Here is a 27,990-nt window from a genome sequence, read left to right on the forward strand (position 1 = left end):
TGAATATTGGATAAAATTATGGTATTTTATACGTGCTAGCGAATTCTCACGAATCGATGCATCGTTTTATAGTTTCTTTTGCGTGTCTGTGTCGTATTATGAATCGGTGTAGGTAAGTTGCAAGTTTAATGAGCCCAATATTGACGAAGGGTTGGAAACCCGACGGATTTCGGTCAAGTTGAACTTGACAAGTTTCCAATATCGACGGTATTGGGCGTCGAAAGGATATCACTTTTCCATATATGTGTAATTTATTAATCGAGCAGTCGGTCACTTGTGCATGCGTCGACGTAAAACATTTTTTTTTTTCTTTGTTGCGCTCGTAAATAGGCAGTGCAACCTGGAACGAAATTATTGGGAATTCTCGTATCAGATATTACGTTATTGACTTTATCCCGCGGAGTAAGCATTTGTTCCATTTAAAAAAATAGTAACGTAAAACCTGTCTGCTCGATATAGAATTTATATGTAACAAAAATGAGCATTCTGTTGCGTTTAGTGTCGAAATAGTAGGAACATGGTACTACAAGTAAGTAGATTATGGTCGGTGCGCCGTGAAATTTGAAAGAAATTTTCTAAAAGGCTGACTATAACGTTGGCTGCATAGTAATTATTTTGTACATTATCTTTCTAAACTAGTTTATACAAGGTATTTAAGAACAGGTGTCGAAAATTTAAAAAGATAATCGACCAGGCTATATCCTCCACGAAGCCAAGAAACCACGCCATACTTTTATAAAATAAACATTTAAAATTCCCCACGTACAAGTTCGTGAACCCCCATAACCCCATTTACGGATTTCAGGTTATTAACCACTGTTACAGAGGTTTGACGAGAGTACGCGTGCGTTCTTTTCGGAGTCTGTGTAACAGTGTTGAGAGCCGCTGCGTTCGACTGCATAACAATTTCATTTAAGTATTCTTTCGATTCGTTTACTCGTTACGTCTCGAAGAAGGAAAGGACGAACGCGGGCCGGTACGGAAGGAGCGCCAGCGCGCGTCCAGTTAAGGGTGGTTTTCGTGGGAAGGATCGCGTAGGCGAAGGCGAGAGAGAAGGAGGGCGGCGATTGGTCGAGCCAGAGGATGCGTGGTCCGCTCAACCCGGGCACCTCCAGTCTGCCGCCGACCGTCGTAGGTGTGCGGTCTGTCTCTCCCACACTTGGTCCCGGCTACGCGCGTCCACAGTCACCTCGCCGACCCATGACAAAGGAACGCCGTCGCGCGTACTCGCCGCGCCATGCACAGACACGACGTAACGCGTCTCCATCGTGAGCTGTGATACAGCGTGGATGTTAAAGATCATAATTAATCGACGACGTGTAATGGTGTCTGCTTGACTCCCGTGTCCCGATCCTCCGGCGGAGGAACGTGCCTTTCCATCGACCACATCGACGCCGATTCGAAAACGACCCAGGGTCATCCACCCTGCGCCCGAGCAGTTTCGCGAACTCGCGTTGTCCTCCGAACGCGATCTGTGTTTTCCTGCTCCTCTCGGCCCACCACGCCGTCGTCCTCTCCACGGTCTTATCGAATTTTCACCGTACGGACCCGAGGCCTGCCGCTTTCCACGGACAAACGTAAGCGATTCTCCAGCGACGTTTCGACCCTCGGCGATATTACGCTACCGAGAACTATTCGATGATCGTTCCCTCGCGCTCGATAAAAAAGCTTACTGTCAGGGCACCGTTCCCCAAACACGCGTCGCGGTGACCAACATTTTATTCCGTACGATAGACGAAATCTCCGATACGATTTATTCGTCTTTATCGGACAGTGACATTTATTCTCGTTGTAATTTTTATCGAATCGTTGCCTACCAGAAAAATCATAATTAATAAACAAATTTCCTATCGATACTATAAAAATGTATTATTAAAGATTTGGAATATTAATTCGCGGTGCTCGTTCACGTCGAAACGCTGTTTTAATTGTTTCTACAAATTATTCAGACAGGCTTTTACTCGTTCAACGTGAAACTTATTTCTGTTGTACAATTTATATTGACCAACCCGATATATCGCTACGTGAAAAGTGCACTCGCGTCTATGAAACATTCAGAAGCGTTTGGCTCAGTGTCTCTTTGATTCCGAATGATTCGCGTTCACCGAACTGTTCCTGACCTGACTTTCGTTCGTTGCATGTTCAGTTTCGTTAGTGCACGCAGATTCGTTGTGGTAGGGCAGACTGACAGGCCACAGCAGAGGTAAATACGTCGCGTTTCTTTCGTCTCTGATGTTTTGTTTTGACCCCGTCTAGAAACACGAGCTCCTTTGACCGTTTTGTGCAGCGATATCTGTTGTGCGGCTGCTTTTTTTTTTTCTTTCTTTTTATCGTGGCAAGTCGAGCGTTACCGGACCCGAATATTCGTCTTTGTTGATTGTCTCGATGTTCGATGGAAACAACTCTTTCGCGATTGTGTTTATAACAGAAATTCGATGATTTTTGGAAAGCAGAAAAATGCGTTAATTTTCTACGAAATTTTGTTAAACATTTCTCGATTTCTATCGTTCGATTATTTTTTAAAAACTCGTAGTTTTTCTCTAATTATCTTATAAATGAACGAGGTGAGCAATACCTAGAGAGATATTTATACTGCACAAGATGAACGTTTCATAAACATGTTACGGTATTAAATATATGTCGCCCCTTTTGTTCCCAATGTTTGGTTCGTACTTCAGGCACGAGATCCTCCAATTATTTAAGCATTGTGCCTCTAGCTGTCCTTTGTACTCTACAGATAACATTTATAGCGACGGTTCTTTAGCAGTGATAATATTTTTATGCAAAGAACGGTGTTATATAACTACCACATACTTTGGCTTTGTTCAGACTAGAGTCCATTCGAATATTTAAAAAATATCTCACATTACTTATATATTTTAGTCAGCTTGGTGAATGCTACGACCAACAAGGACACCAAACAATTGACAATTTCCATTTTTTGCTGTTTATGCATTTAATTAAATCTCCCGAAAACTAATGGAAATAGAAAAATAGTTTTAAACATAGGAGAGATAGATTTTTATCGAGTTTCATATTCAACATTCTTCTCTATCGCTATTGGCTTTCGAGAAATTTAATTAAATTGGTATTTCATCCACAACTTTGAGGATAGTTTCCAATCCTGGAACAGGGTTATCAACGATCCAGTTTTTGTACTAAATTTAATAACTTTATAACAATTTCGTCTACCAGTGCAGAATATATTTTAATAAAAAGAAAATTTGGCAAGCGTTCCCGGCTCTAACAAAATCATACCGAATGCTTTGATTTTGATAGCGTACGTGCAGGTTCAATCTTAAGCGTTACATAATGTTATTTTATCGTACGTCCCTCCATATTGAATTAGTTTTCTGTATCGTCGCTGTCATGAGATTCTGTTAGGGTTGCTCCTGCTCGTGACGAGCTATCGATCGACTTCTGGATATCGTACAGCATTTCGAAAGTCTTGTGGTACAGCAAAGAATTCTCGGATGAACATAATTTGTAGAACAGCTATTACAATCGTTTTTGGTCGATGAAGCAAATTTTAAAAATATACGAAAATACTTCACGTTTAATATACTAATATTTTTATTGTCACTGGGAAAAATTTTAATGGGGGATTCTAGAGGCCAAAATAATACGAAAATCAAGAATACGAATTTGTTGATGGAGGCTTCGTTAAAAAGTTATTAACGTTTCAAGTTCCACCCTTACTGAATTTTTTTCTAGAAAGTGGATAGGATTTCGGGGGTAGGTCTATTCACCAAAAATGCTTGTAATTGACCCCCGCAATCGAAAATAATTTTTCCAGAACGATTTGAAATTTTTTTTCCCGTCGAAAAATTTCACACCTTCTCGAATTTTTTTCTCGAAAGTGGATAGGATTTCGGGGGTATGTCTATTCGCCAAAAATTATTGTAATTGACCCCTGCAACCGAAAATAATTTTTCTAAAACGATTTGAAAAATTTATTTTTGTCGAAAAACTTCGGCACCTTCTCGAATTTTTTTCTAGAAAGTGGGTAGGATTTCGAGGGTATTGGTAATGACCAAAAATGATTGTAATTGACCCCTGCAACCGAGAATAATTTTTTTAGAACGATTTGAAAAATTTTGTTTTGTCGAAAAATTTCTGCACCTTCTCGAATTTTTTTCTCGAAAGTGGATAGGATTTCGGGGGTATGTCTATTCACCAAAAATAATTGCAATTGACCCCCCAAACCGAAAATAATTTTTCCAGAACGATTTGAAATTTTTTAATTTTGTCGAAAAATTTCACCCATTCTCGAATTTTTTTCTCGAAAGTGGACAGGATTTCGGAGGTATGTGTATTCACCAAAAATGATTGTAATTGACCGTCGTAACCAAAAATAATTTTTCCAGAACGATTTGAAACTTTTGAATTTAATTGTTAATAACTTTTTAACGAAGCCTCCATCAACAAATTGGTACTCTTGATTTTCGTCTTATTTTGGCCTCTAGAGTCCCCCATTAAAATTTCTCTCAAGGGTGGCTGAACACCCTGTACACGTATATTGACACGTTCCTTTCTTAAAGAATCTTTTTAATAAATCAGTCCATTTCTCGTTAACGTTGTCACGTAATTATTTTCTTTGGTTAAAACATCGAAAATGTATACGGGTTCCACTATGAAGACGACTTGCAAAGAATAATAATTCGATCGAAGATTTAACGCGGGTGTATCTGACTCTTGTACGTATGGTATTTGGTTTACTTCATGGTCTATTTTTGATAGCACTAGAACGATCTTAAACTTTACTTCGGGCAATGAGCCTGCGCTCTGCCTTCCAATAAAAATACATTGCTTCGGTTCATCGAACAATAATCATCGAACAACACATATCGCTGTGTTAAATTTTCTCAAATCCCCTCCATTGCAACAATAATTTAACGCTTCTGTTTCTATCGAAAAAAATGTGAAAAAGCAAAGGTAATAACATTGTTGCTTCGTTCAAACAATAATTGTTATTCGTTGGTATTTTAAGGGACTCGTTATCTTTACTCCTTCGCTTCTCCCGTACTTTCTTATTTATTTATTTCCGTCGATACTCAAACAGAGCTCGAGTTGCGATCGATACTATCGAATTCCCTCAAAACTTAACCTCAAATATTTACGGATACCGCTACGGTCGAATTCCTTCGAAATTACAAATATTTGCGGAAACCGGTAGCCCCGAATCTTTGCTTACGCCGCCATATTATTTTTGACGAGATTCTCGCGTTCCATCAATTTTCTGCAGTTCAATTTAGCGAGACTTATACAGGACGAAACATGTATGTAATTTGATCGCCATGATTATTTTCCGCGTTGGTAGATCGGTTCAAAAATTTATCGTCCCTATTTTTCTTTTCAAGTATTCAAGGTATTTCTTTATTAAATATTCCGTGCATTCGAAGTATTTACGATCATCGATACGTTCGCCATATTGTTTTGCGCTTGTTCGGGGAAAAGGATACCAGCGAGACATTCTTTCGACAGGATACCTAATTATTTTTGAGTTTTTTTCTCTTCATTGTTGTTACGAAACGTAAATGCTTGTTTTCTCTTCTTTTTTTTTTAACGACCACGAGTTCGTACTCTTTATTTTAATTAATTCATTTTCACAGCAAGGAGTGCATACGTGTTAGAAGCACTCTCGTAACGAACAGAGCCGCACAAAAGTAGGTAACGAGAACCGCAATTAGCGATTTACGTAACTTATATTTATTATAAACTCCACAAGAAACCGCAAAGATTGAAATTCAGCGGGAAAGAATTACTTGGATGTTCTCTGTCCTATTCTTATCAATTATCTTTTTTCTTATATTTCGCGTACAGGTTGCATACAACTTTTTAATCCGTCTTCTCAGTGAAGAACTTATTCTTAATTAGTGACAATGTACAAATTTCGTGTATCCTTTGAGACTTCTGCCTAGACTTAGAAAGGAACCTCAAAACTTGACCTCCTTGGATCTGTGTCAAATTTTGCATACAAAGCTATTTTTGTGTGCAGATACCAAGTGTAACAATCTTGTCGTACCAAATTCATAGGGTGCCCCAAAAAAAATAAGAATGTACACTTTTTTTATAATCTAATCATTTTCAATCTAAACGTTTGTTTTGAATTTTTTAAAGCATAACATTTTAACATTTTTTCGTCCCGTACGAATACCGTGGAGCATCGCGCCGTTCACAAAACCGAATTGCTGACTCTCGTGATTCGATTCCGTGAAACAAGGACACGGTGACATCGTTATTATTATTATTACGACTTACGTAAATGAAATCCATCGCGGTTTCTTTAAAGACCCACGCGTAGCCGGGAAAAGTCGATAAAGGAGGCGAATTTAAGCACACCGACGAAATTTATTCCGGAAATTCGCGCATGCACTGCTTTTGCCAACTTCCCACGGAAACCTCGAATAACTGCACGTGCTATAGACGCACGCGGTAACGAGGGCTATGTAGCCCAAAGATTATACAGAGAGATCCAAGTAACTGGGCCAGGTTATAAGTTCTATCCTAAGCGAAGACATTGCAATAATAATGTCTAATAATCAACCTTGGAAAAAATTTTAATGGGGTATTCTAGAGGCCAAAATAAAACGAAAATCAAGAATACCAATTTGTTGATGGCGGCCTCGTTAAAAAGTTGTTAACGTTTCAAGTTCCACCCTTACTGAATTTTTTTCTAAAAAGTGGATAGGATTTCGGGGGTAGGTCTATTCACCAAAAATGATTGTAATTGACCCCTGCAATCGAAAATAATTTTTCCAAAACGATTTGAAATTTTTTTTCCCCGTCGAAAAATTTCACTTTCTCGAATTTTTTTCTCGAAAGTGGGTGGGATTTCGAGGATATGTCTAATGACTAAAAATTATTATAATCAATCCCCGTAATCGAAAATAATTTTTCCAGAACGATTTGAAATTTTTTAATTTGGTCGACTTTCATCTATTTTCGAATTTTTTTCTCGAAAGTGGGTAGGATTTCGAGGGTATATCTAATAACCTAAAATGATTATAATTGACCTTCGCAACTAGAAATAATTTTTTTAGTATGATTTGAAATTTTTTAATTTCGTCTAAAAATTCCATACTTTCTCGAATTTTTTTCTCGAAAGTGGGTAGAATTTCGAGGGTAGGTCTAATGACCAAAAATGATTATAATTGACCACTGCAACCAAAAATAATTTTTCCAGAACGATTTGAGTTTTATGAATTAAATTGTTAATAACTTTTTAAGGGAGCCTCTATCAACAAATTGGTATTCTTGATTTTCGTCTTATTTTGGCCTCTGGAATCCCCTATTAAAATTTGTCCCTGTAGTTAAACATTATTAAATGTACGAAAGTATTCGAATATTTTGGGACCCAACTATTTGGCTACTTGTGGTACAAATTCGAGCAGTGGCGTAGACTGTGAGGAAGTTCCTCGAGTTCATCGTCTCGCCATAAACTTTATTGCACCGGTGGCAGCTGTTGTGCACCCTTTCTCGACTCCGGTCCCTTGTGCAACCAACGTTTCGAGTTGACGCGAACGCATAGACAAAGAAATATTTTCAGGTGCCAACGCATCCAGACCTCGTTTTGTTTTATTGACGCGGAATGCAAAATTATCGCTGTCACGCATACGTGACGTTGGTCTACCACCAGAATGGGGACGTCATAAATACAGTCCCGTACAAAAGTCGCGGACCATTGCACCATTGGCCACGCAGAGTCGATCGACTATGTTTTCAGTACGTTTCCATCGAAATTACGCGGGATAAAAAGTACACAAAATTTTATAGTCGCATTGAAATTTGTCTCCGAGATATTTCGAGGGGGTGTGGCCTCGAACAGTTATCGTTTACGAAAGGAAGTCGGCGATGCTTGACGGGGGACGTGTACGTGTTTATTATTTTTTTCCTTTACATGGCACCCGGTTCGACATTGTATTTATTTCAATAGGCGTCAACCGAGTGACCTGAATATGCAACGGACGATCGTCGCGTAAATTTTCTCGTAAAAATTATTCCTATCCGCGTCTGCGTCGTAATTTCTATCTTTCCGGGTAGCAAAAGACACGAGAGTCGATTTACTTCGAGGAAACGCCTTGTGTACAAGGTCGCCTATCCAATTACTTCGTTATTTCCCGATTACTTTAATTGCGCCGAAAATACAAAAAATTCTAGACATCGGATGTCGTCCAGTGCCAATCGCGGCGGTTTTAAATGGGTCAAGCGTACCCTTCCGTTCGACGTGGAAATAAAATAAGTCGAGATAGAGGATTACTTATAAAGAATTCAACGCCGATCCGTGTTGCCTGTTTTATAATTGAACGCGTTTGATCCATTTTCGTGGGTTCTCGAAGACTGGTAGCTTTATCACGTTCGCTGTCCAATAGCGTAGTGCTATGACCCATATGCGGTTCACAGGCAGCGAACGTGTTAAGAATTTTAGATCGAATAAACATGACCAAACACGTGTGCACAGTTTCAATGTTGTTCATCTATAATTATAACAAATATTTAGTATCAAAGATCATTGTGAGAACGATGGCTCCTAATGGGAATACCCTCTTAAAGAAAATATAGTAAGGAAGGGGTCGCTGGTGGTAGTCCAGTCAGTAATGGCGGCATTTATCTTACAAAGTAGTATGGGATCGTGGCCGGACAGACCGCGCGCGGTCTGCAACACGTGTCTCGGTGAAATTCGATTCGTCGAACGTCGGATCTTTCGTGGTCTGTGCACAGCGTGGACGTGGGGGGCGGGCGGTGGAGGTTTGTTGCAGACCTCGCTGAAATACCGGCTGGCAAATATTTGATTGGACGTCCGGTTCGCGTCCGTTCCAAGCGCGCCTGTGTGCACAAAGCCAGACTGGCACGGTTTTAAATCAGTCATTTTACAACGGCTCGCGGCGTTTCACTTATCACCGGGTCCGCGGATGTTTACGCGAGCCCGTCCCGGCCAAATATGCAAAATATATGCGCGACATGCGCGGCGCGGGCCACGTTTATTCGTGGCTGCGTGTCGTTTGAAATTGTTTCGTCGACTCGCCCGCAATTTAAATCTAGTTCGTAAAATATTCGTATATCGTAATGATTAGATGTTTCATCGAAGTCGAGGATGAAACGTCCATGAAAGCAACGTTTATGCTTCTCACTTTGAATTTTGCTTTATGTCTTGCCACCAGAGGGCTACGCTCTTGTCTCTCTCGCAAGCGGTCGATCGACCACCCGATATCCCGGCGTTCAAGTCAAACGATTCCGTTGTTTTATTTACAGCCGCTTTGGCAACCGATCGCCAGCGTCTCTTTTTGGCGGACGAAACAGTGGGAGACGGGAGGACGGCCAAGGGACGGGCGAGAGGACGAATGAAAATAGCGAGGATGAAAGTAACGGGAAGGGATGAATTAGCCGTGGTGTGACCGTGATAGTCATCGAGAAGGGGGCACCAGGAGCGGGTCAGCGGTCGTCGTTAGGGACTTTGCGCGAGAAGGAACCCCAGGGGCTGACCAGGAATGGCTACGCCGCCGGACTCGCCCGGACCGGAAGAGGCACTTTTCGATTTCGAGAGCACGAGAACCAGGCAACAAACCGCCAGGCCGGTGGCTCTCGAAGAACTCCTCCGGCAAACCAAGTTCTCCAGGCAGGAAATCCGAGTTATGTACCGAGGTTTCAAGCAGGTAAGGCGATCCTGAATAATGTACAGTTGGTAGCTGAATAGAAATGGTCTCGAGGGATTATGCCACGGGGCAAGGAGATTGCTTCCGTAGACTGCGTTTTCTTACACGAGAAACCCCCGACCTCCGCGTTAAATCGGGCGGGGAATGTGAACGTTCTGACCAAATAAAACTGCAATTCCTTTCAGGACCATTTTTATCCGCCCCCGACGCTAGCCCGTGGTACAGTCGGTTCTAAAGAAAAAAAAGCGTTTCGCCGATATTTTTCATGTATATTTTAAGGGCGAATCTGTATATTCCACGAAGATTCGTTAGCAAGTATTAACGAACCGAGAACCTTGAAGTCTTGCACGGTACGACGAACGAATAATGAGATTTGCCTGGTTGCGCCTTCGAACCCCGAGGTTCTGTATCGCGAACGACAATTAACGTAATAATATAATAACAGGATAGACGAAACCGAGAGGCAAAATGATTTTGTTCGTACCCTGCAGCGTTATGAAATCATTTTTGAAGCGGAGTCCGTAATAACAATTCTATTCCCTACGCGAGTCAGCTGTTTGCATTCTACCCGGTTGCTCGTCGTCTCATCAATTCTCCCCGCTATAATTCTGTTTGCATGAATATTCACGAGGAAAAGGCGAAAACGTTACGAGAGGGACCTTATTTTAAAGGGTAGAACGGGGTCTCCGTTATGCATCCGATCTTCAACGCTCCACTCGAAACGCTCCCTGGCGGATAAAAGTGCCTTTTCGCGCTAATTATAACCACGTTAATCCTAAATACCAATTAAAGATAAAATACCGGCGATTTTAATAATTTCCAAACACAGGCACTCGTTACACGAGTAAAAAAAGAATATTTATACGACGTAACGGGGACAATGGAAATGTAATTACTCGCATGTTTGTAAGTCCGCCATTGCAAGACGGAAGATAATTATTTCGACGGTATGTAGCGTACTGTAATTACGCGGGACACCGTGTGTAACGTTGCAGCAGGCAGTACACCGTGTACATTCGTTACGACAAAACAAACTACGCTCTGAACAACCTTTCTCTATAATTCATTTGCACTTCTGCACTTTCAATACCGCGAGGCAAGAACCAACTCGGCGCCTTCCGAAAGTGGAACTTCGGTACGCGCGCGTTTAACACCAGCCTTATCGCCCTCGCTCTGCCGATCTGATATTCATGTTTACGTTAATATATATATATTACACCGAGGTATAATCGAAGGCCTCGCTTAAGCATAATCCAGACCTAATCCACGCTAATCTGTAGTTAAACTAAATGTAATTCAAACTTAATCCAGACGCAATTTAGACCCACCCCTTGGAGCTAGCCACGACCTGAGCCAAACCTAATACTGATTTGACCTAGATCTATCGTAGACGTAACCGAAACATAATCCAGACTTACCCTGCCCCATAGCCCCATACCTATGCAACACCGCTGCAACCGCTACGGTGCTGCAATTTGCGAACCACCCGAGATACGAAAACGGTCCTACGGTCTTCGATTTATCTTCTCCAACCCACCAAGATACTCGCGTTAGGCTTCAACCTCACGGATATGACTCTAAAATCGTTGAACGCCAGTTGTATTGTGACCTGCCGTACACCTCCGACATTTAACGTTCATACGCCCTAACAGCGTATGCAACCTTGAGGCAATCTTGGATCCAGAAGCACCAACCACCACCGCCCTCGAAACGCTACGTAAATATTTTACGAGCGAGACTGGCGTGGCGGGTTGGTATCGGCGACGATAGGCGTTGTGCAGCCTCGTCTGTCGCGAAAATGGCGCCACGCGGTACACGAATATTCGCGATCCTCGATAGGAACGGGCTCCGATCGTGCAAGCTGAAACGGAACAACCGATAACGCGACGTTCGGAGACTTATGGCCTGGCAAGGAGAACTGTCATGGCGTCGCACCATCTTCGCGAAACTACGCCTTAAAGAAATCGAATCCGCGCGATTCGCGCCAAGGAATGTCAACGTTTCTCATCCAAGGTTGCAACAAACTGCAAAATAAATACGCCCCGCCGGACAACCTCGACTATTTCCGACAGTTGGTAGTTTATTTCCAGCGAGTTTTATTAATTTCTCGGTTAGAAGCGGAAGGTATTTTTGGCCACCTTTCAAGAGCCGCGCTCCCCGGGTCCTACCGTTGGCAAACAGATTTTAGACGTTCGTAATTAAGTTCGCCCCGTCATGCGACAATTACGAAGAAAAGATGCCTTCAATTAAATTAATCTGGCCAGGAGCGCCCGTGCAACTTGTTCGTTCGTGTTTCCTTCGACGGGGGGCGGTGCGTCGACGAGAATTTTTCTATTTTTCGCGGAGAACGTCTCCGCCGGTATCCTCCGATCCGGCGGCGAATTAATTGGAGCACCTTCGCGGGATGGATCTCGCTCGCGATACGCGTTATATCGTCTCGCCGCAGGAAATTTACCGGTACCGGTGTCCCGCAAATAATTCCGGCGCGATCTGGGTCGAAAGTCGCAATGTTTCGACGCTTTAATAGAGACTCCCGATTTAATTAACGGCGGACAGCAAATAGAAGTCGCTGACGGTCCAAATGGCCGAGCCTCTCGATGGTTATCGATAAAGATAGCCCGGCGCGCGCGAGACAATGGAAACGATGGCCTGTCGCCCGATGCAGTCGATATCAGTCGACAATCGCGGTCCCCTCGCGCGTGGCGTCGTTCACCGTGTAAAAAAGTATTTCCAAAAGTAAATTCCGGCCAGGACCATCGAACTTACGCGAGCGCGATAAACGCGAAAGCTCTTTCGGCCCGTCGCTGCGACGCGGATCTTGCACTGTTTTTTCACAGCCGGACGCGGAGACGCACGCATACGCGCGCACACGTACACACACGTTTAGATATTGATCCGGCTTTTATGCTCCTGCCAGCCTAAATGTGTGTCACGCCGATTACTGTTTTGTAAAACGTCGCCGCAAACAGTGGTGTCAAGTCCTCGCGGACGAATGGCTCCGGTTTCGACCATTGATTTTCTGGAGGGCACTGAAAACAGAAATAAATTCAGTGACTCGCCGGTTGGACGGTGTTCGGAATGGTTTTACACACGAATGAACGGATGAATGGTGGGTTCGTTCGAATGAATTTTTACGCGAATTTCCGGGAGGATAGACCCGGGTATTACATTACGATTCTCTTTTTTTCGTACACGCAGGGAACAGTTTGCACAAACCACGCAATAGTAAAATAGACAAGGTTTATATCGATGATATTCCAACTTCGATTATCTTACTGTCCGCCATATTGGACGCTTTGAATCGTAAAATAACATTCGCGAAGATTTGTCCGGGTGACTTGCGTTCACGTAGATACGATGCGAAGCTTGGGCGGACACAAAGATGGCGAATGATGGAGGACAGAGGACAGACCCCGAACGTGGTCGTGCAACAAGTCCAAACGCGCCTCGTACCAAGTACTAATTCGTTTTTTATTCGCGTCCATTCGTCGATCCCGCTATATATAGTCGCGAAAGGAATCGAAAGGTTAAATTTCCTGCCTTTCGTCGCTGGAATTCGCGGACGGGCACTTATCGCGGGCAACTAAAAGCAGCTTGAAACGGTCGCGCGCGCTAGCAACGATGAAAAAGAGTCCGGGACTCTTTAAGAACTTCTTAGGTGTTTTAATTGCGCTATTTCGTAGTTGTACACGCGCCACTCGAGCCGAGTCTGGCAATTGTGTCAAGAGCGTGCGTTTACACGGGCGAAACGTTCGCGCTAAGTGGTCCGCGAGATGGGTCACGTTTAACGAAAATTAGAAAAGAAAGCGGTCCCTGATACCTCGCCGTTTAAGACACTTACGACATCTCAACATCCGGTTCCTGGATTTAGTCAAACGAATTCTAGATCATAGATCAGACTGATACTAGCAGTTAGTGTATATTCAAGTTAAATTATGATCCTAATTTAACTTTCACATCACTCATATTTAGATCAACACATGTACAAGTAGGTGCAGAAAATCGGCGAAATTAAAAAATTTCAAATCGTTCTAAAAAAATTATTATCAGTTACAAGGGTCAATTGCAATCATTTTTGGTGAATAGACATACCCCCGAAATCCTGCTCACTTTCGAGAAAAAAAATTCTTTACGAAAAGTATAAATGTGTGACCTGAAATTTTATCCATGCGTATGTTTAAAAAAATCGTAACTCGTATTTAGATGAAGACTATGTAGAAATTTTAAGAATGTCGGAGAGGTCATTCCTTAATCTCGTAATAAAATGGTAATGGGGAAAAATGGGTGAAAAAAATACATTGTACGTAGGATTTACTCGTACATCGCGTCTGTGGTTTGACGGGAACGATGTTTTATCGACGTTTTAAAATACGAAATAAAAGGTGTAAAAGTCGACTCGGTTACTGGTATGGTCTCTTGCGTAATTATGGACAGTATAAGACACTTTATCGATTAATATAAAATAGAGCAAAAGAATGTTTGTGAAAACATGTGCGAATGCCCATCGGATCGAACGAATTTCTATTTATCCACATTTGAATAACAGTTATCGTTCGCTTACGTTTTTCTGAAGGTTGTTCGAGTGTCCAATACCCTCAATTCCTTTGATATCTTCTCGTGGCTGTCGAGGAACCTCTTTGTCTTTATTGGTTCCCCTGTTCCCTTTGATCCGACCTAGCTTCTCAGGTAACGTTCAGCTTCTGGACAGAAGTTTTTCAATGAAGGCGTAAAGGTTAGACGAGCGTTAGTACGTCCTATTGAACTCGATTCTATTTAAGGGTGTAGCACCGAGAACGTTGCTATCTAGTGGAAATCGAAGAATGTCAGCTGGAGGCCACGACGAGGCCAGGACCTTGACGTTTAGGAGGATCGGGAGGATACCTGGCCTATGTTAGGGTCGTCAGTTTGCAGATAGCTATCCGGGAAGATCGATTCGATAAATAAGTTCACGAACTCCTCCCTATCGTACCCTGGAACCCCCGATAATTTTAACGAACCTTCGAACTTTCACGCACGTGGCTGGCGAATCGTTATGGACGACGTGTATAGCGCGTTTGGCGTCCACCGTTTTCTGGATAATCGCTCTTTACGAGTCACGTTTCGTTTGCTCACGTGCACGATGGCCTTTCGAAATTCTAAAGAGCTGCAAGAATACGCTTTCGAGGCTTTCAGAACGTTAAATGCTAATTAAAAACTTCCAAGCACGTAATGTTTTTTAATATAGTCGAGACATTCGAGGCTTTTAGGATCTTTTAATGCCCTTCCAAAGCCACATTTGTGAATTTCTTCGAAAAACTTTTAATAGTTTTAACGTTTACGAGCGTTTACAAGACTTTCTCGTTTGTCGAGAAAAATTGAAAGAAAGCGATTTCGCCCTGCGCGAAACGGACGCGCCATTGAATCGAGCGCGGACGGGGCTGTAAAGCTGAGATTATCGAACGGAAATTACACAGGAAAATCAGTCGGCATTGCCGGCGATTAATGGATAAATAAACGAATGCCCCGCGTGTTTGAACTTCGCAAACATGCCGCGTAATTAGCGAAGTTTAGTTACATCAAAGAGCACGTACAGGGTGTTCAAATTCTCTCCATCATCGTCGAGAGAGCCGGGCGTTGAATTACAAGTGGCGAAACACAATGCAAACGCGCGGAACGGAACAACAGATATAAAGGGTGGTGGTTGAATGGCCAGGACGGACGGAGAAACACGAGTAAAACTATTTCGCAAAATGGCGAAACGAGCTGGATCGAGGGGTGATAGGCGGATCCCAGAAACGACCAATTCTTCAGTCGAGTGCCACTCTGCTCGCAGTTCTCGTCGTTAACCTCCTCCTGGTTCGTTTCTGAACTTTAATGGTCGTTTTTAATCGCGATATTTATACATTGAACATTTTATAAATAGTCAAATATTAGCTCGATCACGATGTATCGAAGCAATCTGGTTCCAAGTTGTATTTTACAAGTGTAAAAAATGGAAAATATTTGGACGATCAAAGGACACCGTCGAAACAAAGAGGAAATTAAGCTTTGCTCGTCGCGAGAGATAGAACCAGATTTAATCTGTCTGTCTGCAGATACGATGAATTTTTCCGAGACCGTGGAAAACCTGACGGGCTCTCTTTTTTCTTCGTCTACATTCGTATTAATAATGGAAAAAGTCTTACGTCTGGCCTACTTTTCCCGCAATTTACCGTGCTCACGGCTTTCGCATAAGTTTCTTCAAGTAGCTGCACCCTAGTTCCGCTGTTCTTTTGTTGCCAAGCTTTTCATTAGTCACTCTCCGTTACAATGGTCATTTTCGTTTCGCATTCTCGAGCCTGATTTTTATGAAAATATTACGAGTACGGAACGACGCCAAAGACCGCGGAGAAGTACGATCTCGCTCGATGGCGCGCGTCGAGTATCGAACTCTCTCTCTTGCTCAAGCTCAAAATGGCGGGCGTTGTTTGTAGCTTTTACTCGTGCGAAAGGGTAATCGTGCGCGGGACAATTTGGTTTCCAGGGAGCTATTGATAATTTCTCACGTCGCTTTCGATCTCGAATGGCTACGTACGCGAGCTGTTCAGTCGATCAAGCATTCCCTTGGTCCTCTCTTTCCACTGTTCTTCCTTGTTCCTAGAGACAAAGGGAGCCAGTAACATTTTATCGCGCCGTGCCAATGGTTTCCTTACCTGAGCACCGCCTCGTGAATAGACAATTTCGATTGGCTGGAGAAATTGCACATTCGAGCGTCGAAGTCGACAATGAACGTCACGGAGTTGAGCGCAGCATCGAACATCTCGCCCACTGAAATCATATCGTTTATCATTTTCCGGCCCGCCTCGTGCATTCGTATCAACAACATCGATCCGTGCACACCGGGTGTCGCGACTTCGTTCGAGCACCGGATAATGTTGATGACACCGGGAAAATGTTTCTATCGTCGAAACAACAATATCCAAACAGCGGGTAGCCGAGCGCCGAAAGTTTGCACGTGGCATTAAATTATTTGGATGTTCCTCGACCCAATTCGCCCCTCACCCTCTTCGCCAAAATCGTTATTAGACACGTCGAGGCTCAACATTTTAAACTTGACGCAGCCAGACCTTAATACTTCGGCGAGAGCCGCGCCTCCGTCAGCTTTAATTCCGCAGCCACTCACGTTAAGTATCTCTAAGCTGTCAGTTCGCAGTAAATCTGAAACAAATATAGGCGTCTTCGAAAAAAATTTTCAGGTCAAATGCTGAACAACCAGAAAATAATAAAAAAATTCACCAACGATTATTGCTTTTATTATTTTTTCTTATTATAAAATTTAATTAACATCCTCGAAGTGCTTTGGGGGTTCGTATCGTGCGCTCGTGCGCAAACACAATGATTAATTCAGTCCTCCCTCGTTACAGAGAACTGAACAAAGACTCGTGATTCTCAATAGCACTTTGACCGAATGGCGGCTCATTTGCTGCCTGGTCCTCGGTTCATCTTTTTATTATGCAGTGTAACGAATTTTTGAAAAATTTCTTATCCGTTCAGTGGGGTATAAAATTATAAATGACACTTTTTCGTACGAGTTATTGCAACAGTTCGCAACGTGCACGCGTGTGGTCGCAATGTACGCCACGAAATAAATTGCATTCGTCTGAGGTGGCCTTGACCAATCGAAACCTGACCCGGCTATGGATTGTTTTACAGGGGAGCAAAGCCTCCGACATACCGAGAAAGTAAATATTGACTGACGGAGGGGGCCAATGTCAGCGAACCGATGCCTCGTATACTCACAAGCGCACACGTGAATCGTCCCGGAATCCAGCAAAGGATTCAACCTCAAATTCAGGTGCTTCAGTATCGACCCTTCGGTCTTCAGCAATCCGTATATCACGCCAGCCACTCCATCCGGGCCAATATCGTTGTTCACCAAATGCAAAACCTTAAGGCCCTTGTGCATGGAGAGGAACTCCCCCACCGCGTGGGCGCCTTTGTCCGCCAACTTGCAGTGAGAAAAATCGATCTCCTCTATCTGGCTTTAAAAACAATCGTTGCCAATCCATGGACGGAGGAAAGATATACCAAAAGTTAATAGTTCATCGAGCTCTAAAATTTATAGGATACTTGTCCATTTTCGTGTCACACTATTTATATTACTCTAGGCAATAACGAAAGTTATATACAGTGTATATACAAACTTCTATATGATTACTAGACTAGGACATCTTAACTCTCAACAAACTACAGAATGCACTCAATATAAAAAAATATAAGAAATACTTTAAGATACGAATTATTGTACATAGAGGTCGTGACAACCCTCTAAGAAGCTTCCATTTTATTAATAAAAATATGAAAGATTTTACCAACATTATTGTTTGCAACAACTCCTTGAAGCAGTGCGGCAACTCGCGATTGGTTCAGCTTGCTCCGCGATAGAGTAAACTTTCTCAAGTTTGGGCAGGCTTTGATGCCCTCCCCGAGCCCCGTGCAGTCTTCGACGGAGAACCTTTTTCGCGTGAATCAAGCGCCCGGAATAAATGGCCGTTTTTAATGAAAACCATCGTCGCGAAGTGACTCACTCGAAGTCGCGCCACTCGAAGCCGTCGTTCATGTAAATAACACCGAAGATGATGCGGATCTCGACGAGATGAGGTAGCCGGGGGAGAATGCCGGCCATGGGGATGTGGTGAACGACGTCCTCGCCCGCCAGACACGGGTCCTCGTCGTCCAAGGCTTTCACAATTTTTCTGCGAATTTTTACAACGTACAGAAACTGTTTATCGAGAGTATTGGAGAGTTTCTTACTTGGTAGGCACCAGGGAACGGATTCTTATCGCGTGCACGTAATCCCGCACGAGCTCGATCATCTTCTCGCACTCCTCCTTCTGTGTTTCGAAGAAGGTGGGCTCCAGACGCTCCAGACATTCGCATAACAGGCCCTCGCAATACCGTTGTCGCCACGAATTACCGTGCTCCGTTGGGTCGTTGTGCTCCCATCTGAGGCAATTGGAGTATTCGAGAAGACTGAAAGCTCAAAAGATTGCTTATTAATGCAACAACCAATCTTATAGTTTTACCTATCTTTCGAGCAACGTTCCCAATAGTATTCATCCTCGATTCTGGTTATGGTCAACTCGAAGGGCAGGTTGGTCGGCAGAATTTCTATCAGCTCGTTTTTATCTTCGCAAGTTGGCAACTCCTCCAGTATAGGGTTGTCCTTCCACACTGAGGCTATGACGTGGAGAGCTAAAGTTCTCAAGGTTGGGACTCTCCCTAAGTCCCAGGAGACATCCTCCGATCGAATTGTCCTCTCGAGCTCGTTCGATAACTCGGTTGTTTCATAGGAACACCTTATCGACAGATTTAATTGTCATTACGTATCCTTAAGGGGAAACTCTGGATCGCAATACCCTCTTAAATGCGTGCCAGAGTACTGGAGGCATTAAACTGTTATTTCCATAGGCCTTATATATTAATAAAAGTTAATAGTTTAATGGGTAAAACTCGAAGAACAACTATTGAATCTGCTTGGGTTATTGGGTAATAAAGTAAACTTTTATCCTATTAAATGGAAATTATAAATTCTATCAGAGGCGCCGCGTTTTCCCAACGACCACGAGACGTTCGATGAATTTGAACGTAGCAGGGAAAATGGAGGCATTACCTGTAAGTCTCGAAGACGTTCCTTGGCACGGTGTGGGGAATCCTCATTTCTCTGCTGTCCTTTCCGCGTCACCTTCGCAAATATGCAAACACGAGTATCTGTCCTACCTCCTCCCTCCTGCTCTCTTCGAATTTCCTACTGTTTTATATTCTTTCCGAGGCGGCACGCTGCCAAACGCCATTGAGACCGAAAGCCCCTATCTTCAGTGAATTAACATATACCGTTCGTTTTTATCGCCGTACATGAATCTGCATTGAAACAATCACTATTATGCAAAACGAGCGTTGTTCAAGGGACAGAATCTAGGAATTATTTCACCCGTCTCGCTGAATCACAAGTGGTTATTACAATAAATAGCAGAAGAATACTTGTTGGAGCAATTTTGCCTCCATTTTCTAGCTTCGATTAAAATGTTTCGCGTTTGAAATTAGGCAAGAAAGCTGAGGGATCAAAGAAACTGGACTTTACTGTAACAAAGATGTCGTGTTACTGTTTAAACGAACAGTGTGTCCTTAGATCAAAATGACTTCCCTAACGTGTTCTAGAAGTATAGCAACTTCCTCCCGGGACAACTTATGCTTTAGCTGAACCAAACGAATGGCCACGTAGCCAAGATAACGCTCTTCCCGATTGCTTTCAGGAGTGTCCGGAGGGTGTAGTGCACGAGGACTCGTTCAAGGACATCTACGCGAAATTCTTCCCCCATGGCAGTGAGTTCCAATTAAATAAGAGATCCCGTTTTAGCGTAAATAGTTAACGGCGACTCCTCCTACGAATTGCAGACTCCAGCCTCTACGCCCATTACGTGTTCAAGGCCTTCGACGTAAACTGCAACGGCGCCATCAGCTTCAGGGTAATTTATTTATCCGCGTCCGTGTATCGGATCCGCGTGGTTCGCGCCTGTAAACGCCTTAAGGTCCATTTATACAGACCGAGCTCGAGCGGATTTTTCCCAGATCGACCATAAGTCGAACGCCAAACGGTGTCCCAACAGCGATATTCGCCTCTCCGTTTGGTACTTGGGCATCCCAACCGCGTGAAACTTGTATCAACCGATCACCGTGCATGGGAATTCCCTCCTCAATTCGCTATAAAAGAATCTTCCCCAGAGCTAACCCAGATCTATGTAACGACTTGAATTTGACCCTCGGTTTGTACGAATGGACATTTGCACGTTGCGTGAAATATGGCTTTCGCAGGATCTTTTGGTCACTTTATCGACACTGCTGCGAGGCAGCATCTACGAGAAGCTACGATGGACGTTCAAGCTGTACGATATAAACGGCGACGGATGCATCACCAGAGGCGAGCTTGGGGAAGTCGTGACGGCGGTGCACGAGCTCATGGGCAGACGACATCACGCCGAGGAGGACAGAAAAGTCAGGGAACAGTTGGACAGGGTGTTCAAGAAACTCGACCTAAATCAAGACGGCGTAATAACGATTGAGGAATTTATCGAAAGCTGCTTGAAGGTGCGACATCTTATTTTCGTTCAGAGTTCAAGAGTTCCTAGTCACCAGAGTCCTACAGAGTGGAGTTACAAATTGTTTCCCTATTTGGGAGGCTATTTTGGACCGAATTAGAGAATTCCTTGTTCGTACTTTAACGCGAACAATCGCTATCGTTTTCTTCCCTTCCACGCGATATTTCATTTGGTTCCTTGTCGACGCTATCTTTTAGAATAGTCGACCGCAAACTACCACATTTTTCACGCGAATTATTACAGTTAAAGCTGAGTTAAAGTCTAGTAATCTTCCTAGTGTAGGGTACAGTTCATAATCAAACATGGCCGCCGTCATCGACTGTTCCAACATGGCGTCTTAGCCTGTTCGACGGACAAAACTCTCCATTCTCATATTTTTGACCAACAACTTGGCATATTTTAACAGAAATTACTTCATGCCAAGTTTTTACACACTTCCCATGCAAAGAATCACAATTAAAGCTGAGTTAAAGTCAAATTAAAGGCTAGTAATCTCCCTAGTGTAGGGTACAGTTCATAATCAAACATGGCCACCGTCATCGACTGTTCCAACATGGCATCTTAGCCTGTTCGACGAACAAAACTCTCCATTCTTATATTTTTGACCAACAACTTGGCATATTTAGACAGAAATTATTTTATGCCAAGTTTTTACACACTTCCCACGCAAAGAATCACGATTGAAGCTAAGTTAAAGTCAAGTTGGAGTCTAGTAATCTTCCTAGTGTAGGGTACAGGTCATTATCAAACATGGCCGCCGTCATCGACTGTTCCAAGATGGCGTCTTGACCTGTTCGACGGTCAGAACTTTCCGTTGACATATTTTTGACCATCAAATCGGCACCTTTGGGCAGAAATTGCTTTAAATGAGAAAATAATTGCATTTGCCACCTAGACTACTGTTTCAAAATGCGTATATAGCCCTTTATGGACGATGAATATTGAGGCGATGAATCTTTTAGGATGACGTGATCACTCAGTCGCTGGCAATGTTCGACTGCACGCTTTGATCTCCGGCGAAGGAAGAGCCCACGGCAGTGACCACGACGCCGCCAACGCCGCTCTCCATCACGACCACCTTCTCACAGTCCCAGTCGCCTTCGCCACCGCCGCCGTCCTACTCTCTGCTGCCACCGATTCCACCGCCTTTGCCTTCTCAACCACCTCCAGGTTACACTGTTCAGGATCAGGAGTTGTACATGCTTCTAGCGGCGCACTGGTGGAATCAACCGGAGGCACCGCTCTTTTGCTAAGGGTAACGTACTCAACGAGCCCCGTATACGACAGTAAACTGGGATACTCGGACAGTGGCGCTTAACACCACGTGTACACCTGTAAAAGTATCCAAAACGATGTTAAAATTTCTCCACAGGCCGAGACAAACGCGATTCCTGACGAGCACAAAAGCGTCCAGTTTCTGGAAAAGGAAGAGGGAGCCGAGCAACAAGGAAATTCGCCGGAATCTTGTGGGTTCGGTAATACAATTAAATTTGTTCGTCGTGAGCGAACGAGCCGAGGATGTTTCTTCTTGCGGAAGAGGTATTTAACGTCACGTAAGTGAACCAATCCGAGCACGTCCCGATGCAAGGTACTGCGTGAGAGAGAATAACGATTTGTCAATTGCGAGTTAACGGATCGGTGTACGGGATCGTTAAGCGACCGACGTCGGTGAATTAGGAATATTAAAAAGATATCTATCCGATGTAATGGTTGGATTCGAAGAGGACCGCGAAACGAGAGATTCGAGATAGACGGCTTTTGATATCTTCGAGTTCTCGGGGTTCGTTTCGTCGAACGTTGTGGAGGATAATTTGTTATTCCACGGAACGGAAATGTTAAACGGACGATGAGACGTAGCAGAGCATTCGATTTTTGTTGACTTCTGTGCCAAAACCCTCTATAAAAACTATTCTATTTCTTTCGTATGCGATAGTAGGTTGCGAACGATGAGGAATTTCGAAAGATACGATTTTATCCAAGGGATTGATCACGATGATCGAGACACAAGATTACGCAGTGTTCCTGAGTTCGTTGGGCGAAAAGAAGCAATCCAAACTCGCAAATTGCAAAATCGTAGTCTCGCGTACTGTGCCTCGGTTCCTTGCAATCTTCAAAACCGCTGAATTTGTTTTAAAAACAACAAGGTTACGTTATCGTCGATTGTTTTAACAGAATATGTAATCCAGTACGGTTTGAAAAACAAGAAAACAGTCGCTAAAGGCGAGTGCAATATTCGATGGATAGAACTATGGTTTTACAATTTGTGAACCAATGGCGAGTAGACATTGTCGATTTAGATACAGTTTCTGTTCAATGGCCAGAATTCAGAAGTTCAGTCTGAAGGTTCAATCTAAATCAGTTTTTAGACATTTGGTTTGATTTGCTTTCTAAAGCACCAAATAAATTTGAAGAATTTAATGTCTGCAGAATTCAAACTATACAAAGGGTCGGTAGAAAATTAAAATAACAGTTTATTTCGTATTTTGATCACCTCGTTTTCATCGTACATCAACATTTTGGATAGATCTTATACTTCTAGTCGGGGAACCACCGATTTCATTTATTGTTCTAACATGCTTTCCTTGAACGCCTAACCAAACATTCTGTAGGTGTCGAAAAGGGATTTATTTCCAGACAATCGTGCGTTTCGCGAAGTACCATACGAGAAAAAGAAACAGTTCGTTCATCGATATTAAAATGGCGGTATACGAGAACGATGTAGTTCTGCTAATGAAACGACAGTACGGTATTACGTTTGTCAATGAGAAACTCTGTATTCCGGGTACACCCGTTTTCGATAACGTTTGTAGAGATATCGTAGGGGTAAGCGAATCGAGAATCAATTTTTTTAAGAGTCGATTGTTAAAATTCGTAGACACTAAGCGGACACACTGAGTAGATAAGGTTAAATCTCGTCGTGTAGAACGCGAGAGAAGTTTCCGTTATTGCTCACCCATGGTAATGAAACACCAAACTGCAATAATTAACTCGTAATAAACGACCGTAATAAAAGCGAGTAAATAACGAAATTGCACACTGCGGTTCACGTTTAAATTTCGAACGTCGAGTACAGGTAGTTTCTGAGCTTCTAGAGTGACCTTTTGTTTCTCGAGTACCCTTTTGTCGATCATAGCGAGCCACGAGGAACGATTCGTTCGATAAAGAAATTCAATAACAGGCAAAGTAGTAATTTTTAGTGAATTTTTAGCAAATTGGACGTCCTAACCTCTTTTCGACTCAATTGCGTATTATTAATTCTATTATTGTATTTGTGTACTGTTCTCATTGCATTGCAACTAAAAAACTCTCTAGCAAAAACTCTACCATAACCTGTACGTTGAACTCGACTCCTTATTCGTTCGAACGCACGTTAGTTTGTACCGTATTCGAGGTAACGAACGATTCGGAGCTATAGTTACCTGGAAATCGTCAGTCAATGCTTTTCGTTTCTATTCCAATCCTTCGAAATAGCGAATGAAACGAATTAGGGTCGTCAACCTAGGACAAGTTAATCTAGAATAATAAAAAATTTGTTAACTGTTATCGTCTCTTTGTAGCACTGTCACTTGTTAATCGACGATATCCCATGTCACGGTGTTTCTAATAGGGGATCGACGATGCATAGGTTGCTAGGCACGTTCCTATAACAACTGTTAGTTGATAATGACGTTGAATTTTGGGTTATTAGGGGAGAAGGAACATCAGTGAACAGTTTTCGCCTTATCGCACCAAACTTTCGCTAAATCACCATTTAGGTTAACTGTACAAATCCTTAAATTACAAATCGTACTCTGAAACGAATCTCTGGATACGACAGGCGCCTCGGGGCCTTTTTCTTCGATCGTTTGTCCGGTTTTGGATTTAAATCACGTTTTCTAACGACTGATTATAACGTTTTGAATGCGTTCTCGCACTTTTAGGGCATCTACATAAGTATCTCTTCCTCCGTCACATTGTATCGCACACGTTACAGCCGGTGATGGGAATGATACCAGAGCAAATTTTTCATAACCTAATTATCAACCGTTTAAAAACATACGATTTCGTTGACTCGTGCAATTGCACGTATTCGGTATCATTCGCATCACTGGTTGCAGTCTTACTATTAAAAGAAAGATTGAAAGTATGTTACAATCAAGAATCCTTTACCCGTTGTTCCTAAAACGAATGAAAGCGTAAATGTAAGTGCGAGCACACTGCGAACGAACGATTCCTCAAGTCTCTAACTCGTCGCGCCAATTGAAATAACCAGATTTCCGCGAGTTCGGTCAGCGCGACCAGTTTCCCGCCTTAAACGACGCGACTGTCGCGCCATTTTTGCGCAACTGCTCGGCTAGGGATTTAGTCGAGTCGGTTGAGGTTGGACGTGCAGCGACCGTCTGGTGATAATTTTTGTCCAGTCGCGTTGTTCGGGCGGGAGAACAGTTTCCGGTCGATCGACGAACCAAGAATAAAGAAACTGTAACGAAAACGATCGAGCCTTCAGCATTCTCTGGTTATTCGAAGTTTCTCGAAATCGTACACGGAAGAGTCCCGACATTTTTTTTTTTCTTTTATTTGAAAAAAAAAAAAGAAAAAAACCAAAAAAGCGTTCAACTTCCGAGGACAGTGCATCGCGTATGCCGTATTCGATCTTAATGTTAAAACGATTTTTATATGTTTTCTAAGAAAAACAAAAAGAGGACCCTAGATGGAGAAACAACGAATGTTATATTAAAACTTTTTCTACGCAGTAACGATCGAAACCAGCCGGCAAAACATTCTTCGTATCATGTAAGGCGTGTAACTTTTAACTCTGCCAAGGTCATCGTTCTTTAGTTCACGTATAAATTGCCGGATCGTCGTATTAAATAAACCGCGAAATTTAAATACCGTCTACTGCGAATAAAGAAGCTAAGGCGAAGCGACGACTTTGACAGCGTTAAACGGAAGCTTCCAACAACTTGTTAAATTTTTTTGTTTCGATGGAATGTACGAACGTTTAATGAAATTTCCGGTTAAAGATAGGGAAGAAGGAATAGGCTGGATCTGAAGATCTAAAGATCGAACAAGAAAACCACTGTACCCGTAAACTGCTCTGAGGTCGTTGTAATTCCGCTTTCAGTTAATCGTCGAGGTTTCAATTAATGGGAGAATTAATTATCGTGTCTTTGTATTCAATTGTTTCACGAAGATTAATCTAGGAATCAGAAATTTATGGCAAGTAGTTTACGTACAATGTTGCTCGTATAATTATTCGAACGACGTTATGGTGTTGGATTCCAATAGAATAAATAACACTTTATTATATAAATCGTGACTAGGATGTTTGGATGAGTAATATTTGCAACAATGGAAATATCTTACAACTCTTATTAGTTAACGTTTGAAAAGTTATACCTTAAGTAAAAGAAAGCAAGAAAAAAGATTTTCGGATAACAAGATCTTTACGAATCGTTTATTTTACAAATTCGTCGTTCGAATAATTGTAAACGGTAACAAAAAATTTCTTGTTAGTTACGTCGATGCTTCGACCAGCCCTTTCGTTTGACTTAGAATATTCCAGTCGAATGTAACCTTACATTTTCGTAGGCGTACCATTCGACACAGCTTGTTCCTCGGTAATCTGTAATTTAGATACATATCGTATGTGCTTGTTGGTTGTTCGAAGTCGGAGGAACCATTAAATTCGGGGTTTCTAAGTTTAAGATCTCCGTATCCCTTGCGTTTAGGAATCAAACACGCTGCGGAATTCGGAGGAGCGTGTAGGTTATGATCTGTAACGCAGAGCAGAATGTATTGGTCGTTCGAGGCCACTGGGCTAACCTCTACCGCACTATTTAAGTACCCCATCCCTATCCACTGTGTTCGAAAGGCAGCATCTTTCTTGTTCCCTATACTTTCTCTCAAACAGAGACGAACTAACTTCGAAGTGACTGTAAACGGCCAATATCATCTGCTGCGAATACAGCAATTATCGATTTAGTCTAAAAACGCGAGCGATCGTAGCTATAAATCGAAGAGAACCTAGTCAATTGATGATCGTTAGTTGGTAACATAGATCGTAATTAACTCATTGGACTTTAGAACTAACTCGTTGAACTCCCATGAACCAAACGGTTTTTAAATCGTGTTAAACATTTTATTCGAAGCTTATGGGAATCTTTCATTTTCTTTTTTTTTTATATTCCATTTCCATGTAAAACGTACGAAATTGCGGGGAGACTTTAACGTAAAATTTAACTAATATTTTAACGAAACGACTGGAGACTCTTAGTATAAGTTAAATTGTGATCGAAAGATAGAGTTATTTGTTATTATCGTTAAGTGAATTGATAAAGAATCGGCTCAATTCGGCACGTTTCGTTGCGTTCAGTTGTTATTGTAATCAATTTACGAGGGAATCTCGCCGACAAGCGCAATACACGCATTAAGATATCAAAAATGCTAGACGATAAAGGTAAACCTAGCGTAATGATCATCGGACGAGAGGCACGAATAACGAATCAAAATTTGTTACGATAGTTAAGTAGCGATTACGGAGTATCGGTTAGTTAGTAGCGGGTACGATACCAATTGTTAAGCTTAAAGGCACTTTTTTATGACGAAACCTAAATAATTAGACAGTAAACGATTCGCGGTCGATTAGTATTAATGTATTATCTCGTATATCCGGTGTGCCCGTGATAATATTCGAACGATCGTCGTCGGAATAATACAGCGAACAGAACACGTATGTATCTGTTTGCTCACTCTCTGTTCTTCGATAAGTTCAATTCGACTCTGATCCGTTTTTTCTCCATCGATTGCAAACGTTCGAATGTTCTCGGGGCCCCGTTGTCTTTAGATGCTCCGCAGAGTACGTTAATTAATTCTCGTACTGCCGATTTTCCGTAAGACCGAACGTTGTTGGTTAAAAAGGGACGTTCGGCGCTCGAACGTGTCGCGGGATAAAAATAACAACTTTGCGAACATGGAACAAGCACTGTTCGTAGACCATCGTATCGTCCTTCACCCGGACCTTTCTCCATTACTCGTAGCGTTCATACTCGCGATCCTTGTTCGTTAGATCACAGGTTAGGTATTGGTGAGTACCGATGAGGCCGACTCGATTTCGAACAGTATTCGCCCGGCAAAAATTGTATCTTTAGGTCAGATCCTCGCCACGCGTCGACAACTTGTATCTCGCAACAGCTGAATTCTAAGTTCAGGAGAATAAAAGAGGAATGTCGTTATTGTTAATC

At 42.6% G+C, this 27,990-nt stretch overlaps 2 protein-coding genes across 2 annotated transcripts; one reads left to right on the plus strand and one right to left on the minus strand.

The window, feature by feature from the left end:
- The first annotated feature begins 1,129 nt into the window (after positions 1-1,129).
- LOC122396391 (Kv channel-interacting protein 1) lies at positions 1,130-27,956 on the plus strand. Its single transcript, XM_043394732.1, has 7 exons — positions 1,130-1,577; positions 9,253-9,653; positions 19,925-19,994; positions 20,067-20,137; positions 20,484-20,756; positions 21,730-22,022; positions 22,140-27,956. Exons 2-6 carry the CDS (start codon positions 9,489-9,491, stop codon positions 21,775-21,777), a joined length of 627 nt encoding a protein of 208 aa, XP_043250667.1. The 5' UTR covers positions 1,130-1,577; positions 9,253-9,488; the 3' UTR covers positions 21,778-22,022; positions 22,140-27,956.
- LOC122396392 (dynein regulatory complex subunit 5-like) lies at positions 18,422-19,538 on the minus strand. Its single transcript, XM_043394733.1, has 3 exons — positions 19,285-19,538; positions 18,698-18,970; positions 18,422-18,617 (listed from the first exon to the last, which is right to left on the minus strand). Exons 1-3 carry the CDS (start codon positions 19,329-19,331, stop codon positions 18,422-18,424), a joined length of 516 nt encoding a protein of 171 aa, XP_043250668.1. The 5' UTR covers positions 19,332-19,538.
- Positions 27,957-27,990: the final 34 nt, after the last annotated feature.

The sequence above is a fragment of the Colletes gigas genome, unplaced genomic scaffold (assembly GCF_013123115.1).
Source record: "Colletes gigas isolate AHSC1104 unplaced genomic scaffold, ASM1312311v1 Colletes_gigas_Sc00007, whole genome shotgun sequence".
NCBI lineage: Eukaryota > Metazoa > Arthropoda > Insecta > Hymenoptera > Colletidae > Colletes > Colletes gigas.